We start from the raw sequence: 20,743 nt of genomic DNA, 5'->3' as shown, positions 1-20,743 counted from the left end.
AAGTTGGGATATAAGTTGGAGATACAAGGAAACATGCATAGGAAAAATAACCTCAGGATAAAGGGAGTTCCGGAGCTTACACAAGAAGAAGATTTAAGAGAGACAATACAAAAAATTCTAAACTCCATAATGGGTAGACCTAGAACCGAGACATTTGTATTGGACAATATATATAGGCTAGGAAGGTTTCAACAAAATCGGGTGGAAGAGAGACCAAGAGATGTAGTGGTACACTTTAATAAAAATGCAGAGAGAGAAGAAGTATGGAAGAAGATAAAAGGAAGAGCTAGTATTGAGTATGAAGGAAAACATTTACAAATTTTTGCAGACTTGACACCTGAAACATTATGGAGAAAAAGATCATTGAGACCACTAATAAAACAGATGAAAAAACAAAATGTACAATATAGATGGAGTAGCTCGATGTGTCTAATCGGATGGAAGAATGGAGTTACTGCATATCTGAGATTTCCTGAGGAATTAAGAGACTTTTTTGATAAACTTAACATTCAAAGAATAGAGATTCCAGGTTGGGAGGAAGAGGAAGAAGGAGGGATATATGCTGAGGGAAAAGAGGAATGGCAGCAAGTTAGAAGAAGGAATAAAGAATGAATAGTTAGGGGAACACTGGGGGAAAATGAGGGTGGGTGAACCGTACAGGGTTAGAGTTCTACCTCAAGGTCAAGATCCAAAAGTGACACTAGGCTCACAAAAGGATTAGATGGCAAAGAATAGGCCTAATGGGGGAGGGGGGAGGGAGAGCGGAGAGGAGGTTGTGAGGGAGGTGGAGGCGGGGGACATTGGAGGGGGGGGAGGAGGGAGGGGAGGGGAACGGTAAGGGAGGGGGAGGAGGATGGTATAGGGGGAAGTTTTTTAATACACTCTGCATAGAGAGGAGAAGTATGCAAGAAATATGGAAGATATAAGATTTATAACATATAATGTAAAAGGGTTGAATATTCCTGGGAAGAGATTTAAGCTATTTAAAGAATTACAACATAGAGAAGCTTCGGTAGTCTTTTTGCAAGAGACACATCTTGAGATTAAGTCAAATATAAAATTGAACACCAGAAATTATCCAACATGGTTCTATGCGGATACCCCAATTAAGAGAGCTAAGGGGGTGGCAATTGGGTTTGCTAAAAACATAAGGTGGGAGATAGAGGAGAGAGAGACGGATCCTGAGGGGAGATTCTTGTTTTTGAGAGGTAGATTGCAAGACATGGAATGTACAATAGCAAACATCTACTGCCCAAATAAAAGACCAGAGGTATACCTAAAAGAGATATTAAAAAAATTGATGGATTTTAAAAAAGGAAGACTGATAGTTGCAGGAGATCTGAATCTATGCTTAGATCCACAGATGGACACATCCTCTTGTGTGCAGAGAGAGGGAGGTAAGTCTCTGAGAATTTTAAAGAAGGAGATACATGAGTGCCAACTAGTGGACATATGGAGAATAATGCATGGAAAGGAAAGAGACTATACCTTCTTCTCTAATGCACACAAGATTTATTCGAGATTAGATTACATAATGGTAGATCATCAACTTATTGAGAGGGTGGTTAAAGTAGAAATAGAGTAGAAATATAATGAAGGTAAGATGGGGGAGGAAGTTAACAAGGGGGGTAGGATGGAGGTTAAATGAGGCTCTTTTACAAGACCAAGAGATTGATCAGAAGATCAGAAAAGAGATGGAAAGATTTTTTCAGGAGAACGATACAGAGGGTGTGTCAATAGCCACAGTTTGGGAGTCCCACAAGGCATATATCAGAGGTATACTGATTGCGTTAGGGGCAAAAAAGAAAAGGGAAAGGAGTAAGAAACTAACGGGGCTCTTAAAAGAAATATATGACCTGGAACAGATCCATAAAAATAGAACAACAAGTGAAATAAGACAGAAGGTAATAAAAAAGAAGAAAGAACTGGAGTTATTAATGGAAGAAGAGAGGAGGAGAGTACGTAATAAAGTAGCAGGAGAGAGATATAGATGGGGAGACCGACCAGGAAAATATTTAATGAAAGCCCTAAGGAAAAAGACAAATAGAAATTATATAGAAAAAATAAGAAACCCCAAGGGAGAAATGGCCCACTCTACTAAAGAGATCGTAAAGGTGTTCAAGGAATATTATAGTAAGTTGTATAATATTAACCCCCAAGATGGTGTGAATGAAGGTGAAAATGAGAGTAGAGATAAGAGAAGATTATACTTAAAAAACGCAGGACTACCAAGGGTAGATGAAGACCTATTGAAATCCCTGGAAGTAGAAATCACGCAGGAGGAAATAAAAATAGCATTAAAAAATACTAAGGCAGCGAAAAGTCCTGGTCCAGACGGATATACCGTGAGATATTATAAAAAATATAGTGATTTGCTAATACCTAAATTGAAAGAATATATGAACGCCTTGGGTGGAGAAATGGAGATTAGACAGGAATCCCTACAAGCCCATGTAACACTTATACATAAGGAAGGGAAGGATGCTACTCAATGTTCCAGCTATAGACCAATTGCACTGCTAAATATAGATACGAAGCTATATGCAAAAGTCCTAGCAAATAGAATGAAAGATTTAATGCCAGAATGGATCCACGGAGATCAAGTGGGCTTTGTATCGGGGAGAGAGGGTAGAGATAACGGAATGAGAACTATGCTTTTGATACAGAAATCTAAGAAGGGGAAAACCCCAGTAGTGGTGCTCTCGATTGATGCTGAAAAGGCCTTCGATAGAGTAAACTGGAGCTTCATGATGGATACCCTAGAGATCATGGGAGTAGGTGGTAGAATGAGGGAGTGGATAGGAAAGCTATATAGAGCACCCTCTGCGGTTATCTTGGTTAATGGTGAAAAATCTGACCCCATAGAGATGTCAAATGGGACAAGACAGGGATGTCCATTGTCCCCACTGTTATATGTGTTATCATTGGAACCCTTGCTGGAAACAATTAGGAAGAACGTAGATATAAAGGGAATACAGATAGGGGAAACTGAACATAAAGTGGCAGCCTTTGCAGACGACTTGTTGTTTTATGTGGGAAATCCTAGGATGACATTACCGAACTTAATAAAAAGCCTAAAGGAATACGGGAAATTATCAAATCTAAAAATCAACCCAACAAATACTGAGATCTTAAATGTAAACCTTCCGAATAGTGAGAAAGATAAGATACAAAAAGAATTCCCTTTTATATGGAGAAATAAAGAGATAAAATATTTAGGGATTAAACTTACTGCTTCATATACAAAACTATATAAATTAAACTATATTCCTCTTCTAAATGAGATCAAAGAAGAACTGAAGAAATTGGGAGGAGGAAATCCCTCTTGGTTAGGAAGTATAAATCTGATAAAAATGATAATTGTACCCAAAGTCCTGTATAAATTTCAGATGATCCCAATTAGACTCCCAGAGGCCTTTTTTAAAGTAATTAAAAAGATAACAAGATTTATATGGAAAAATAAAAAATCCAGAATATCGTATGACCTGATGACTAGGGGTAAAGAGAGAGGGGGATTGGGAGTGCCAGACCTCAAGAGATATTATAATGCAGTAGTTCTAACAAGAATTTATGATTGGACTCACAATGTAGAGGGGAAAAGATGGGTTAAGATAGAGGAAGAATTGAGTGGAGTGGATTTGAGTAGAAGTATATGGGCACCTACACAATATAGAGGTTTAAGAGACACCACAAGTGTATATACACTGATTGTTTTAAAGGTTTGGGATAATTTACATAAATATATGAAATGGGATTTCAATTCACAATTATTGTCATTAAGGAATATGGAGTATTTTCCACCAGGTATAGAAGGGAGTGTGGGAAAATGGTTTAAAAAGGAAGATATACAACTGAGGGATATTATGGATGGACAGAAATTGAAAACACTGAAGGATTTAAAGAAAGGTGGAGGGGAACTTTTTATTAAGATTGATGAGTGGAAATATCACCAATTAAAACACTTTGTAGAAGGGCTCCCAAAACCTATGAGAGGAAAAAAGGAGTGGAATATGTTTGAGAGGTTGTTGGAATCACGGGGAGATGGGAAACGGGGTACGGCAAAAATTTATAAGATTCTCACTGAGTTAGGCACGGAAGTAAAACCAAGTTATATAGATAAATGGGAAAAAGATTTGGGGATAGAAATAGATGAGGATAAACAGAGGAAAATATATAGACTTACACATGAAAATGTCAGTATGAGAGAAGTGGAGGTGAATTATAAATCTTTAGTAAAATGGCACATTACACCGCGTGTTGAACATAAAATAGATGTAGAAAAAACACAAGAGTGCTGGCGGGGGTGTGGAGGGATTGGTACGTTGTTTCACATATGGTGGGAGTGTCCAAAGATCCAAAGGTACTGGGAGACAATGGTCAACTTAATAAGGAAAATCTCAGGGATAAAGATAGGACTAGATCCAGAAGTGTGCCTATTACACAGTACAGAGATACCAGTGAGTAAATACAAAGACTTGGGTATATGGTACTATGTGAATGCTGCAAAGGGATTAATACCTAAATTCTGGCATAATTTAGAGGTGCCGACAGAAAGAGATTGGGTTGAGAGAGTAAATCAGATTAGTAAAATGGAGAAACTGTATTATATCCAAGAAGACAAGATGGAGATTTATAATAGGAGATGGAGGCAATGGGAAGATTTTGTAGATAAAATGAACATATGTGAAGCAGTGGGATGTGATAAGTGAAGTTTCTTTTTGAATTTTTAGGAAAGGACTTAAGAGAGAAAGGCAGAGTGAAAGGGGGGCGGGAAGAGGGAGGGAATAGGGGTAGAGGGAAGGGAAACAAAAGGGGGGAAAAAGAAGGAGATAAGAATTTTATATGATATATGAGATTGTTGAAGAAATGTTATGTTCTTCTTTTCTTTCTCTCTTTTTTATATGTATTTATAAATATGAAAAATCAATAAATATTTGAATTAGAAAAAAAAAATACTCTTAAATTGTTCATGCTTGACATCTGCCTTCCCAAGGCTGGTAAACAACTGCCCACGAGCAACATCTCTTTTCAATGGGAGTCTAGGGTGACTGAGCACACTAATAATAGTGCAGATCACTAAAAAACCTTGCCCATGTACTGTATATGAACTCAACTATCCTCCCCTCTTGCAACTGATATTCAACAGACCCAAGGATTGGATACAAAAGCAGCATCATTTTTTAAAAGCCATCTGTTTTGGAAGAAAAGAGAGCTAGCAAAAATGTGGACCTACCCTTTGCCATGGAATATCAGCAGCAGTCACACCCATTTTGTCATGTATACATTTTATGACTTGAATTAAAAATTCCTCAGTGAAAGAAAAGCCCCAATGAAAGTACAGTATATGCAAGTTCTTACGTTGTAAAACAACCTATTCAGTTCAACAAAGAAATGAAAGATAAAACATTTGCGTGTAGATAAAAGAAAAACTATTTTCCTTGTTTAGAAAATGATCACATTCCCTCTAAGCTCCTTATGCAGCTAACAGAGAGGTGGAGGTGTAGAAACAACAGCACACTGACTTTTTCAGTGAATGGCTGTGCTGTGCGGGGGGAGTGGGGGGGTGTAAGGACAAGTCTGATTGGAGGAGAGCAAGCACGAGTTCCCATAGTTAGAGAATAGAGAACTGACTGTACTGTGCTCTCATGCCTAGAAAGGAAGCAATACAAAGAGAACAGGAGACTTCATACAGGTACATGGTTGTCAGGGTGCTATTTGGAACAAACATAAGCATGTGCTGAAAAGGAGACGCAGAATAAAAAAGGAAAAGACCTGGCATAGTCACCAATGCTTTACATGGCACAAACATTTGAGTCAGCAAGAACATTTGCACTTGCGTATGTTCACGCACACCTGCTTCGAGAACTGGCACCAAATGCCCTATATAAGGACAGTGGCTGCGCTCAGACTTTGCTGGATGATCTTTGGCTACCACTATTCCTTGCTCCTGTGTTTCCTGTATTCCTTGGTTACCAGTTACCAACTCCGCTTGTCTATAGACTTTCCTGCTGCCTGATCCCTGGTTTTGACCCTGGCTTGCTCTAAGGGCTCTGCTTCTCTCGTTCTGCCATGCATGACTCTGGCTTGCTCTTGACTACTTTTCTGCTTGCTCCACTGGATCCCTGTGAATGACCTCATCTCTGTTCTTGACCACATTCCTGCCTATTCCCTGGCTTGCTTTTCAGTGTATGAGTTCAGCTACCAACCTGACAATGCTGTTACAGTCCATTCCTGCCAGCCTGATTCTGCTTCTTCCTTGGGTGCCACCTTGCCTGTGGTTGCTGCCCTGGTCCCACTACCTCACCAGTGGTAACTGAGGTCCTGCCATCTGTCTCGACAGAAAAGCTGGCAGCTATCCGGTTGACTTTACTGCAAACAGCTTCCAGCAGTTCTACCTAAACGGTAAACGTGCTTCTTTGAACCTAGCATTCCCTTTTCTCACCTTCAGGGGTACCTGGCACTTAGCTGTAAGGGAAGCCCTCTCATCAAATCAGCCTCAGACTAGGTACGTGAGAATAGTACAGCAGGCACATATCAGGAATATGAAATGTTGGGATTACATACTCTAAGTGAAAATATTTTAACAACGTTTGAACATATTTCAACAAAATTAATCATATTTTTAATTGAAAACACAATATATGCTCTATTTACCTTTCAGCTCCGGAGTCAGTGAACAACCGTGTTCATCCAGCAGAATCTGCTCCACCAGCTGCTCACCTTAAAAAAGTCAATAATTATGATTATTTATATTCATCTAGAGGAGAATGGATTAGTGGTGCTGGATTTAATTTTTCTCCTAAATAGAGCTCACAAATAGAATCATTTCAGCTAGTGTTCTTGCGACAAGAGTCACTTTGGGTGGGGGGCCCATGGAACACAACTCAATTTGGAGAGGTGGGGAGACCCCTGTCTCAGCTTCCCATATCCCTATTATTTGTAAGTCACCCTGTGCCTGTTAGCGGTACAAGGTGATGTGTCCTAATATTTGGTTGGGGGTTGTTGATTGTTTAATGCTCTGTGGTTGCATCTCATTGTTCTATTGTGTGTCTGGCTTGGGAGCAAACTATTATGGGATGTATGTGTTTATGTATTGGCTTGGTGGGGGGTGTTTCCAGCAGCCCTCCCTCCTGATGGGACTGTCTGTTGGTGTGTCTCTTGTTACTAAAGGTAGATTGTCCCGCCCTATGTCATTATGCAGGGAGGGGGGTTGTTCCCTTGAATGTACAGTGAGGAACAGAAGTATTTGAACACCCTGCAATTTTACAAGTTCTCCCACTTAGAAATCATGGAGGGGTCTGAAATTCACATTGTAGGTGCATTCCCACTCTGAGAGACAGAATTAAAAAACAAAATTCAGGAAATCACATTGTATGATATTTAAAGAATTTATTTCTCTTGCACTGCTGAACAGAAGTATTTAAACACCTGAGAAAATCAGTTTTAATATTTGGTACAGAAGCCTGTGTTTGCAATTACAGAGGTCAAACGTTTCCTGTAGTTCTTGACCAGGTTTGCACTGCAACAGGGATTTTGGCCCACTCCTCCACACAGATCTTCTCTAGATCTGTCAGGTTTCGGGGCTGTCGCTGAGCAACACGGAGTTTCAGCTCCCTCCAAAGATGTTCTATTGGATTTAGGTCTGGAGACTGGCTAGGCCACTCCAGAACCTTGATATGCTTCTTACAGAGCCAATCCTTGGTTATCCTGGCTGTGTGCTTCGGGTCGTTGTCATGTTGGAAGACCCAGCCATTGGTTGTTGCTCAAAATCTCACAATAAATGGCCCTATTCATCCTCTCCTTAATACAGTGCAGTCGCCCTGTCCCCTTCGCAGAAAAGCACCCCCAAAGCATGATGTTACCACCCCCATGCTTCACAGTAGGGATGGTGTTCTTGGGATGCAACTCATCCTTCTTTTTCCTCCAAACACGACGAGTGAAGTTTAGACCAAAAAGTTCTACTTTGGTCTCATCTGACCACATGACTTTCTCCCATGCCTCCTCTGGATCATCCAGATGGACATTGGCAAACTTCAGACGGGCCTGGACATGTGATGACTTGAGCAGGGGAACCTTCCGTGCAATGCATGATTTGAAACCATGACAGCATAGTGTTCTACCGACACTGACCTTTGAAACTGTGGTCCCAGCTCTCTTCATGTCATTGACCAGCTCCTCCCTTGTAGTTCTGGGCTGATTTCTCACTTTTCTGATCATCAGTGATACCCCACGAGGTGAGATCTTGCATGGAGCCCCAGTCCGAGGGAGACTGACCGTCGTCTTTAGCCTCTTCCATTTTCTAACAATTGCTCCAGCAGTTGATCCATTTTCACCAAGCTGTTTGGCAATTGCCCCGTAGCCCTTTCCAGCCTTGTGGAGGTCCACAAGTTTGTCTCTGGTGTCTTTTGACAGCTCTTTGGTCTTGCCCATGGTAGTAGTTGGCGCCTGACTGACTGTGGGGTGGACAGGTGTCTTTAAAGAGCTCAGACAGGTGCTACTAAGTTAGATTAATGAGTGGAGTAGAGGTGGACCTTTTAAAGGCACAGTAACAGGTCTTTGAGAGCCAGAATTCTTGCTGTTTCTTAGGTGTTCAAATACTTACTTTCAGCAGTGCAAGACAAATACATTCTTTAAAAATCATACAATGTGATTTCCTGAATTTTTTTTTAATTCTGTCTCTCAGAGTGGGAATGCACCTACAATGTGAATTTCAGACCCCTCCATGATTTCTAAGTGGGAGAACTTGCAAAATCACAGGGTGTTCAAATACTTCTGTTCCTCACTGTATATATCTTGTATCTGTGTTAAAATAAAGTAGTCTATTTCTTGGTTTGCTTCAAATCTGTGGTGTCTGTGATCGGTGTTCGGACGGGGAAGCAGTATTATAACAGATATACCCAAGCACAGATGGGGTCAATTCCGTTACAGTTCTCATTCAGGGTTTTTACCCGCTGGCTACCATAAAGTCATCCGGACTGGAATAAAAGTGACAAAGTGGTTTAGAATTTGGCTGCAGTTTAGGAGGTTGAGCATGAGATGATAATGCAACACTGGAAGATTAGTTAGAGTGGGACTTGGCATGACTAGTGGCACATAGGAGGTGAATGTGGCTAGAGAAAGGATGGACAAAGTAGCAACCAAGTTCATCATCCACAGAGTACACTATACTCTGCAGAAATTACAATCTTGGGGGAGAGTGGACTCCCTGTATTGTCCCTGATGAGCTACGGCTATCCTCATACACAGCTACGGCTAAGAGTACCCTCGCTCTTGGGAGTCCATTTCAACCACCCTTAATACACTTTGCTCTACACTGTATTGCTTGACCCAAAAGTGGCATTATTAGGAGCTGTCCCAGATGATAGTCTCCCATCTGATGTCCACATAATATGGACGAGATCTTTATATTGAGCTTGCAAATTCATATTACAGAAATGGATTTTATCAACAGCAGCAATGCATAAACAGTGGATAGATGTGATTCATGTCAACCTACGGAGGGAGGAGCTGACATATAAACAAAGGGGCTGCCCCAAAACATTTCAGAAAACATGAGCCCGATAGCTAGATTCCAATCTATCAACCCATTCCACATTGTCCTTGGGACCTGAAGTAGGGAGTTAGGTGAATGCTCTGCCAATGGTTGGAGAGGATGACCATCTTTTAGTTTAAATGAGATACATTATATAAGTGGTTAATTCTTTAATGTGACTCTTGGACAACTAACCTCTGTGAGAAGACTACTTTAACTCAAGGTTCCTTAAATCTGTTATGGCGTGATCTAAAGATAGTATGCTTTATCTGTACTTTTTTGGATGTCTCAGTAATATTTCTACTTCTGCTGTGGAAATATTTTTCTGTATAGTTTTTCGTTAAATAAAAAATTGTTTACTAAAAATTACCTGATTAAAAAAAAAAAATGTTTTTGTTACTGTATTCATTTCCCAAACCCCCCACCCCCGTGCCTAACTTGCAGTAATGTACCAGTTTGGAATTATTTAGTCATTTTGAGGTAAATACTCAAATTGATCACACTTGACATCTGCCTTCACAAAGATGATAAACAACTTCCCACAGGCAACTTATCTTTTCAATGGGCGTCTAGTGCGATCGAGTGCACTAATAATAGTGCGAATCACTAAAAAACCTTGTCCATGTATGAACTCATGCAGCCCTTTGATATTTGAAGTGTGGCCCTTGGACCCCAGCAGTCAGTAGAGGGAGCAATGATTTGTAAAAGGGCCCTTAATAGTAGTAAAGTCTAGTGGTATCATGCCACATGTCCCTAGTCTCTGACTGTCTCCTATAGCGTGACTTCTGTAGAACAATCTCTGACCATTTCCTCCATCAAGTCTTCCATCTGTGACAGTTTTCTGCAGCATTAACTATATGCTACACCCTTAGAGATATTGAGGTCTGCAGTTAAGGCTCCCGATACTGTGAGAGTTGACAACCAATGCTAAAATCAGTATCCAGGGCCGGATTACTCACACAGCCAATAGGCCATGACTTAAGGTGTCATGGCTGCCAGGGGTGGCATATTACAGGTTTGCTGGTTACTGTTACTTGTAGGCTTACATAGCCTGCCAGGCAAATCCGCTCTCCACTTCCTCCTGTGTATGGACTTAAACATAAAGCAAAATTAAATGCAGATTAAGCAGTGTTACCTGTCAGGCTGATTTCTCGCAGAACGGCCAATAAAATAGGAGGAGGACGATCTTCCTGTAGTGCATAGAGACATTCCCAGAGTCCAATCACAGCTTCTCTTCCCCGATCCTGAATATCTTGTAACAAGGTGTGAGCGAAGGCAGAAACCCCCAGTCCTTCTTGTACTGACCTGTATTTCTAAGACATAGACATATTCTCCTTGTAGATATATTGGGCAAAGAATTGCAGAAATATATTTTTTCAAATATTCTCAAATTGCAGGAAGGAAAAAAAATTGAAGTTTTATCAGTGAAAATAGCACAGATTTAGACAAAGCAACAAAAATTGACCCTACTTACTGTAAGTTCAGAGAAAATCAGATGGGCCTAATATGACAACTGTGTTTGAAGCTGGACTTAACCAAAGCTTAAAGCTGAACTTCAGTCAGATATAAAGGAAAAATGTGTTATGTAGTTTTGAGTTTATTCAAAAATATTTTTTTTTACATTTACTTTTAAAGACAGCTATGTCAATTTCTGAATTTGACTGGATATCAGCTTTATACAGTATTAACCCTTGTACAGTGGAACCCATACTGGGAGAAGGAGAGGCAGCCCTAAGACCCAATTTAAGTGTGTTACAGTGCATATATGATGAGAAGCTACATACTGAATAAAGGCAAGAGCAGAATGACCAGAGGAATGAGTTCTTCAGCGAGCTTCTGCTCATTCGTTGTCCAATCACAAGCTGGGGGTGGGGTGATGACAAGTTTGCTTAAAGTGGTTGTAAACGCTCAAGATGCATTCTATGCATGAAGGTAAAAAACCTTCTCTGTGCAGCATCCCCCCCCCCCCCAGCGCCCCTTAATACTCGCCGAACCCCCCTCTCAATCCAGCGATGTGCACTGGAGTCTCAATTATCCCGGGACTCCCTCTCCTCGTCGGCTGAGGCAGAGGCAGCCAAGCACAAAGCAGCAGTCCATTCACTCCCCCTCATTGAACAGTCTAGGGGTTGTCTTTTTGAAGTTGCTGGTAGAACTGGAAAGTAGGGGAGGACAATGGGGTATGGCATATTCAAAAACACTAGGTATTGTTAGCAGAGGACAGTTCTTGCTCAGTAAGAGCAACACAAGTAACAGGTAGACTGGAAGAGTCTATGTGGTCATCACAGTGGCTAAGTGGTTAGCACTTCTGCCTGGCAGCACTAGGGTCAATGGTTCAAATCCAAAACATGGCACTACCTGCTTGGAGTTTGTATGTTCTCCCTGTGGCTACATGGGTTTCCTCCGAGTACTCCATTTTCCTCCCACTGGTGGAAAAACTGGCCCTAGTATGAGTTTGTGACCTTATATTGTACGCCCCTTGAGGGCGGCAGCTGATGTGAATGTACAATATATATGTAAAGTGCTGTGTAAATTGACAGCGCTATACAAGTACCTGAAATAGTTAAAGTGGTTTTTTAGGCTCAAGGTTTTTTTTACCTTCAAGCATTCTATGCATGAAGGTAAAACACCTATGTGCAGCATCCCCCCCCAGCTCACCTAAGCCCCCTCTCGATCCAGCGATGTGCACTGGAGTCTTGACTCTCCCGAGGCTCCCTCTCCTTATTGGCTGAGCCAATGAGAAGAAAGAGGTGGTGGGGCTGAGCCGCAGCGGCTCCATGTGTGAATGGATACACAGAGCAGCGGGTGCCCCCATAGCAAGCGGCTTGCTGTGGGAGAACCCGACAGGAAGGAGGGGCCAAAAGCGCCAGAGGGGGACTCTACAAAAGGGGGATCCAGGCTGCTCTGTGCAAAACCATTACATACAACAGGTAAGTACAGACATGTTTGTTATTTTTTATTTATTTTAAATAAGCCTTTAGAATCACTTTAACTGCAAAAGGAAATGTCAGGTCACCAGTCTGGCTCTGCTTTCTGGATGTTCTGTGAAAATCTCAAGACTTTATTGGACAAACGTATAATTCATTTGACAGGTAACGCAGATCCAACATAATTATTATAAAGAATTTATATAGTGCCAACAGTTTACGCAGCACTTTATAATATAAAGCCATAATGTACTGTATGTATATCAACTATAAAATGAGCCATTTGCCTGGAGCTTTACAAAGCAATCAGTGTAGAAGAGAAGGCGGTCAGCCTCATGTCCTGGAAGTTGGTCAGACCAGGAATTTTAAGATCTTCACCCCGTGTTCCGTAGAGAAAGTCAGATTTTATACATTTAATGAGAATTTTACATTTGATAGGTGTCTGTAAAATTTTCATGCTTTTGTTAACACATGGTAGGTCTTTGCTATCATTATCTTACATCTCTGTTTAAGACATTCCGAGACTTTAGTTCTCTGAGAAGAGCTTTCGTGTCCAAGTTCTCCAGGATGTAGATCAGATCATCTCTGTAATACTCGTATATTCTCCTCAGTGATGAATGTTGATACAGAGACAGCTGGTGGCAGAACCTCTTGATGTCCTCTAAAGAAACAGAAATATTTTTACATGAATATCGATTTATATTAGAAACAAAATGATCATTGAGGAAATCTATATAATTGCATCTGTTCCTCTTTTTTTGTGCTTCCTTTAATAACAAGGTGTTGGTTTAGACCCACAAACACCTGTAACCTATAAAGCAGGATTTCTCAACCAGGGTTCCATGGAACCCTAAGGTTCCTCCACAGGTTGCTGGGTGATTCTTGAGCGATGAGCAATCTTTGGCTCTCAGGTAAGTTCCCACTGACACCATTGATCTTTTTAGTTATCTGTAAGGGGCTAATTCTTCCCATTGACCACAAATGTAAGGAACATTCTTCCCACTGACCATCACACTAATGTATCATGAGCTGTAGATATAGTCATTTTTAGCAGTAGTTCCCTGAGACCGGAATGTTATTTCAAAGGGTCTTCTGTGAAAAGACTGAGAAAGGTTGATCTAATACCATCATTACTTCTAAATCAATAACTCTATAGTGGGGGGTCAGCAACCAGTAGATTGTGGCCCGATGACAGGTAGATCACGGTCAGGGTTTGCTGACCCACCATCCCAGAGCATCAGAGTGCAATGCAGAGGGACTATTTGTAAAGTTGGAGCTGTAGTAGGGAGCGGGATAGCCGCATAAGCCCATGCCTCCTCTGTAGTGCCGACTCCTACGCCCTGTCATGGTTGGTGGGTGTAGCACCTGCCAAGCATGACCTATTCAAGTGAATGAGGCCGCTCTGCAAGTGCCCTGAAACCTTGTGCAGTACAGCAAACAAGGGGTTAAACAGGCATCGGTGTGTTGCTTTCTCACCACCTGCTTTAACTCCTCGGACCCCACAGAAGCATGCAGTTATGGGACACTTGCAGAGTGGCCCCATTTACTTGAATGGGTCTCGACTGACAAGGTGGTAGCACCCACCAAAAGCAGCAGGGGGTGTAATTCCTGCTGTGGTATGGTATGAGTACAACTTTGGCTGCTGCCTCAGCAGCTAAAGGGGGTAGGCATTGGGGGGAGGGGGGGTTAAAACTGTGACTCAACTGCAGAGTTTTGCCACCCCCCCCCAACTTTACATGTGAACAAGCTCTAAGAGCGCCACTGCCGGATGCAACTAAGGGCTCATTCTCATTCACAAGTACCGCAAGTGCTGCTCCTCTGCAAAACGGTCCAGGTGTGTTTGAAAAGTGGTAAGGAAGCAATACAGTGAAAGAAAAAAATATTTGATTTCCTGCTGATTTTGAATGTTTGCCCACTCACAAAGAAATGATCAGTCTAAAAATCGAATGTTCGGTGTATTGTAACACTGAGAGACAGAATAGCAACAACAAATTCAAAAGAAATGCATGTCTAACAAATGATGCACTGATTTGCATGTTCATGAGGGAAATACGGATTTGATCCCCTATCATTCAGCAGGATTTCTGGCTACCAGGTGTCTTTCATACGGGTAAAAAGCTGAGATTAGAAGCAGTCTCTTAAAGGGAGTGCTGCTAATCTCATTTTGTAACCTGTATAAAAGACACCTGTCCACAGGAGCAATCAAACCATCAGATTCCAAACTCTCCACCATGGCAAAGACCAAAGAGCTGTTCAAGGATGTCAGGGACAAGATTGTAGACCTACACAAGGCTGGACTGGGCTACCAAACTATGGCCAAGCAGCTTGGTGAGAAGGTGACAACAGTTGGTGCAATCATTCACAAATGGAAGAAACACAAAACAAGTGTCAGTCTCCCTAGGTCTGGTGCACCATGCAAGATCTCACCTCGTGGAGTGTCAATGGTCATGAGAACAGTGAGGAATCATCCCAGAACTACATGTGAGGATCTTGTCAATGATCTCCAGGCAGCTGGGACCACAGTCACCAAGAAAACAATTGGTAACACACTATGCTGCCAAGGATTGAAATCCTGCAGTGCCCACAAGGTCCCTTTGCTCACATCTCCAGGCCCATCTGAAGTTTGCCACTGAACATCTGAATGATACAGCGGAGGACTGGTTGAAAGTGTTGTGGTCAGATGAGACTAAAATCGAGCTCTTTGGCATCAACTCAACTCGCCCTGTTTGGAGGAGGAGGAATGCTGCCTATGACCCCAAAAACACCATCCCAACTGTGAAATATGGTGGTGAAAACATTCTGCTTTGGGGGTGTTTTTCTGCTAAGGGGACAGGACAACTGCATCGCATCAGAAGGGATGATGGACGGGGCAATGTACTGTCAAATCTTGCGTGAGAACCTTTTTCTCTCAGCCAGGGCATTGAAAATGGGTCGTGAATGGGTGTTCCAGCATGACAATGACCCAAAACACACGGCCAAGGCAACAAAGGAGCTGCTCAAGAAGAAGCACATTAAGTTCCTGGAGTGGCCTAGCTAGTCTCCAGACTTTAATCCAATTGAAAATCTGTGGAGGGAGCTGAAAGTTCGAGTTGCCAAACATCAGCCACCAAACCTTAATGACTTGGAGAGGATCTGCCAAGAGGAGTGGGCCAAAATCCCTCCTGAGATGTGTGCAAACCTGGAGGCCAACTACAGGAAACGTCTGATCTCTGTGATTGCCAACAAGGGATTTGCCACAAAGTACTAAGTCATGTTTTGTGAAGGGGACCAAATCCTTATGAACATGCAGATCAGTCATCATTTGTTAGACATGCATTTCTGCTGAATTTTTTGTTGCTATTCTGTCTCTCAGTGTTACAATACACCGAACATTCAATTTTTAGACCGATCATTTCTTTGTGAGTGGGCAAACATTCAAAATCAGCAGGGGATCAAATACTTATTTCTTTCACTGTTACCCCCTCACCACCTGATTTGCTGTGCAATACATATGATTGTGACACGGTAGTATGGAAATTAGAGGTTTAAATCCGGTGTCAGGAGGCCACACTGGGCCAGTTGATCTTTGACTTCTCCCATGTTGTTTAGTTAGATCTCTACCTCTTTAAGGTTGCCTATCCCTGCTCTATAGTATCTAATCTTTCCTCATAGCTGAGCTCCTCCATGCCTCTTATCAGTTTGGTTGCCCTTCTCTGTACTTTCTCCAGTTCCCCAGTGTTCTTTTTGAGAATTGGAGCCCAAAACTGAAATGCATATTAAAGATGAGGTCTTACTAATGATTTGTACCGAGGGATGGGTGGGATGATATCTCTCTCTCTCTGGAGTCTATACCTCTAGTAATACAAGAGAGGATTTTGTTTGCTTTAGAATCCGCAGCTTGGCATTGCATGCCATTATTAAGCTTGGGATCTACCAGAACTCCCAGATCCTTCTCCACCATTGATTCCCCCAGTTGTATCCCCCCCCCCCCCCCCCCCGCCCGTAGTATATATGATGAATGCATATTCTTAGACCCCAAGTGCAGAACCTCACATTTATCAACATTAAACCTCAGTTGCTACAGAGTTGCCCAATTAAACAGAGCAACTTACACTTGTAGGTAAAAATCAAAATGCAGAGCTTCCTACCACTTCAGGCATGTTCTTTAGTCTCCAACAACTCCAATAGCATGTTTGCAGTCTTAGTCTGTCTCCTGCGGCATGTCCGCAGGCTCTGACAATCTCCAGTTGCACGTCTGCACTCTCTCATGGGTTTCTGTTACATGCAGTGAATATTATGTACAGCTCTTAGCTGCTGTCAGGAGCCACACATGAGGTACACGTTAACAAGAAAGTTGACCACGACTGACACAGGGGGCTTAACCACTTGCCTACCGGGCACTTTCACCCCCTTCCTGCCCAGGCCAATTTTTTACTTTCAACGCTCTCATACTTTGAATGACAATTGCGCGGTCATGCAACACTGCACCCAAACTAACTTTTTATAATATTTTCACACAAATAGAGCTTTCTTTTGGTGGTATTTAACCAGTTGCCGACCGTAGATAGCCGAATGATGGCTACGCTGCGGCTGGCCAGTTCTGGGTGGGCGTCATATAACGTCCTCCCAGAACCCGCTCAGGGGCGCGCACCCGGCGATCTCCGTGATCGTTGTGTCCTACGGACACAGCTGATCACGTGATGTGGTAAAAGGCCAATCACAGCGGCCTTTTACCACGTGATCAGCCGTGTCCAATGACACGCTGATCACAGGGAAATGCAATCCAATGTCAGATCGTGAGGAAAGTACTGCCAAGAACAGGCAGTTGTCAGAGCAGGGATCGGCACTAATCATCAGGGCACTGATAATCAGTGCCCTGATGATCGGTGCCCAGAAGTGCCACCCACCAGCTCTGCCCACTTGTGCCCAGCAGTGCACCCACCTGTGCCCAGCAGTGCCTACCAGTGCCACACACCTGTGCCCACCAGTGCCACCCAGCAGTGCCACCCACCTGTGCCCACCAGTGCCACCCACCAGTGCCCATTAGTGCAGCCCAGCAGTGCTGCCAGTCAGTGCTACCAGTCAGTGCCCAGCGGTTGTGCCAGTCAGTGCCCAGCAGTTGCGCCAGTCAGTGCCCAGCAGTGCCGCCAGTCAATACCTAGCAGTGCCGCCAGTCAGTGCCCAGCAGTGATGCCAGTCAGTGCCACCTATCAGTGTTGTCTATCAGTACCCATCAGCAGTGCCGCCTATCAGTGCTGCCTATCCGTGCCACCTCATTAGTGCTGCCTATCAGTGCCGCCTATCAGTGCTGCCTATAAGTGCCCATCAGTGCTGCCTCATCAACGCACATCAGTGAAGGAGAAAAATTACCTGTTTGCAAAATTTTATAATAGAAACAAAGAAACTTTTTTTTTCAAATTTTATGCAAATTTTTTGCAAATGGCGAGAAAATACCACCAAAAGAAAGCTCTATTTGTGAGAAAAAAATGATAAAAATTTCATATGGGTACAATCTTGCATAACGGCGCAATTGTCAAAGTGCGACAGCGCTGAAAGCTGAAAATTGGCCTGGTAAAGAAGGGGGTATAAGTGCCCGGTAGGCAAGTGGTTAATCACCACAGGGAGGGGTTTTATTGTTTGCACTGTAAACAAAAAAAGAGTGAAAATTTAGAAAAATAAGGTTTTCTTTGTTTCTATTATTACATTTTAAAAACAGGTAATTTTTCTCCTTCACTGATGTGCATTGATGAGGCTGCATTGATAGGCAGCACTGATGGGCACTGATGAGACAGCACTGATGGCCACTGATAGGCTGCACTGATGTGGCAGTACTGGTGGGCACTGATGAGGAGGTACGGATGGTGCTGAACTGATAGGCGGCAATGATAGGTATTAATAAGCGGCACTGATGGGCACTGACTGGCGGCACAGACTGTCAGCACTGATGTGTACAGATTGGGAGCACTGCTGGGCAGAACTGTTGAGAACTGATGGGCAGCACTGTTGGGGACTGATGGGCAGCACTGCTGAACAGCACTGATGGGCACAGATTGGCAGCATTGCTGGGCAGAACTGTTGAGAACTGACGGACAGCACTGTTGGGGGCTGATGGGCAGCACTGCTGAACAGCACTGATCGGAAGCACTGCTGGGCACTTTTGGGGCTGCACTGATTATGAGGGCACTGATAATCAGTGCCCTCATTATCAGTACAGATGTGTCCTTTAACAGTTGCCGGTTATCGGCAGTACTTTCCTCACGCTTTGAGTGTGAGGATAGTACTGCTGATAACCGGCAAGTGTATTTACAAGGTGGTCAGCTGTGATTGAACACAGCTGATCACGTGGTACAAGGCCACTGTGATTGGCCTTTTACCATGTCATGTGATCAGCTGTGTTAAAAGGACACAGCAATCACAGACTGCGCCTGGTGCGCGCCGCTACCGGCGCATTCTGAGAGAACACCATATGACGCCCTCCCAGAACTGGACGACTGGCCTTTAGCCATCATTCGGCTATAGCGTGGTAGGGAAGTGGTTAAAGGAGGCCTCTGACATCACCAAGGGACAACCCATTATATTTAGTGAACATAATGCTTCAGAGAGTTGTCAGAGACTGCAGGCATGCAGTAGGAGACAGTGAAAGACCAACGTGCTACAGGAGACGGTCAGAGACTGCAAACATGCTGTAAGAGTTATTAAAGACTGGGAACTGCTAGAGATCACTTTCTTTACAAATCAGTTTCTTTATAAATCAATGATCCCACATTTGCCCCCTCCCCCCTTTTTTAAAATATAACATGTGCCACATTTGAGAAGTTATTTCAGCAAGATCCATTATTAAAGTGGGAAATAAAACAGAAAAAGAGAAGGGAATGGATGGGAAAAAAAAATAAGACAGTGGGAAATATTAACCTCCCTAGCGGTATGATTATTTCAGATTTTTTGTGCTGAAAGCGATACCATTATTTTGCATGGAAATATGTATTTTTTTTATTGTAGGCTGTAATATTTAGGAATAACTCACTGAAATCTGTCCGAACAAGAGTCTAGTAAACATCCCGGGGATGATAAAATTTGAAACACAAAATCATAAATTATAATTTAATAAATAATCATAAAAAATAATAATATAATAATAATAAATGTAATTCAATAATATAATCAAACTAAAAACACTGAAATGTGAAATAAAGCGCCAAGTTCGCACATCGCTGAGCAAAGTCGCAAAATTGTTTTCAGAGTCTGATGATGAATTTCCCCCACCAATCATTATCACTCAATTCTGCAAGTGGTTCTGATTTACTATCGCTGTTCTCTAGCCGGTCTAAACCGCTTTTGACCTAAAGGGACGCTTTTTGGACGCCATGGACGTTTCTCAGTTTCCAGGCAGAAAGAACAGTAAAAATGCAGGCAGGGCGCCGGACAAAGCACTCGGGACAAAATGTATGTGAAATGGTTTGATACAGGAATGTTATACTATGTAAAATTCGTTTTGAAAAAAATGAAATTTTTTTTACATTTTCAAATTTCCCGCCGCCGCCCGTACATCCCGACGTCACAGGGATCGGAACACAGAAGCCAGATGCCGGTATCAGCCGGAGGAGATGGCCGGGGACGCTGCAGGGGACACATCGCGGGAGCGAAGGACAAGGTAAGCTCTGCAGGGACTCCCTATGCAGCGCCGCATGGTAAGTCCGAGTGTAGCTCGGGGTTACCGCTTTTGGCACAGAAACTTTACCCCGAGCTACACTCGGGAATACCACCAGGGAGGTTAAATTATTAGAATCCAGTACGGACCAAGGCAAAGAAAACAGATTTTTGTCTGCGGGGCCCCAAAAACTGCACAATGGATGTCGAAGGGTCACTTGCAGCCCCCTGGCCAGAGGTTGGTCCCCAAAGATATAAGTGAATAAAAAATAAGCAGCAACTGATGTCTATTTACCAGAACTGGCAGCTCCTCTCCGGCTCTTCTCCATCTTTTTGCTCTTTGTGAAGTCCTGTACAGCAGAATTAGTCCTTCATAAGGTACACCTAAATGCACATCATAATTAACATTCCATTATTAGACAATCATAATATAATTAATAAAAACTTCTTGAACTGAAAAATGTCACTTGAAAAGGTAACGCATTTCCTATGAATCAGTCAGTGTTCAAATGAATGTTCCGTTGTGCAGCACTACCCCTGCGGGGGCCTCTGTCATTTACAAGGTTCTTTCCCAACACAGTGCAGAGGCAGCCAGGCACAAAGCAGCAGTCCATTCACTCCGGCTCATTGAACAGTCTAGGGGTTGTCTTTTTGAAGTGTA

The 20,743-nt window shown here is 42.7% G+C and overlaps 1 protein-coding gene across 1 annotated transcript in view; it reads right to left on the bottom strand.

Annotated features, from left to right (window-relative positions):
• The window catches only part of LOC149439079 (NACHT, LRR and PYD domains-containing protein 3-like), a 31,764-nt gene extending 11,296 nt beyond the window's left edge, over nucleotides 1-20,468 (bottom strand). The window contains exons 1-4 of the mRNA XM_089659486.1: nucleotides 20,378-20,468; nucleotides 12,957-13,117; nucleotides 10,668-10,845; nucleotides 6,655-6,720 (exon numbers count right to left, since the gene is read on the bottom strand). Coding sequence (XP_089515612.1) covers nucleotides 6,655-6,720; nucleotides 10,668-10,845; nucleotides 12,957-13,117; nucleotides 20,378-20,411 — 439 coding nt within the window. The 5' untranslated portion in view covers nucleotides 20,412-20,468. The remainder of the gene's footprint in view (nucleotides 1-6,654; nucleotides 6,721-10,667; nucleotides 10,846-12,956; nucleotides 13,118-20,377) is intronic.
• Between the last annotated feature and the right edge of the window lie 275 nt (nucleotides 20,469-20,743).

Source organism: Staurois parvus, unplaced genomic scaffold, assembly GCF_062004578.1.
Source record: "Staurois parvus isolate SC_StPar_1 unplaced genomic scaffold, SC_StPar_1.0 ptg001161l, whole genome shotgun sequence".
Classification (NCBI taxonomy): domain Eukaryota; kingdom Metazoa; phylum Chordata; class Amphibia; order Anura; family Ranidae; genus Staurois; species Staurois parvus.
Note: the sequence above shows the minus strand (reverse complement) of the source record. Positions and strands in the feature narration are given on the sequence as shown.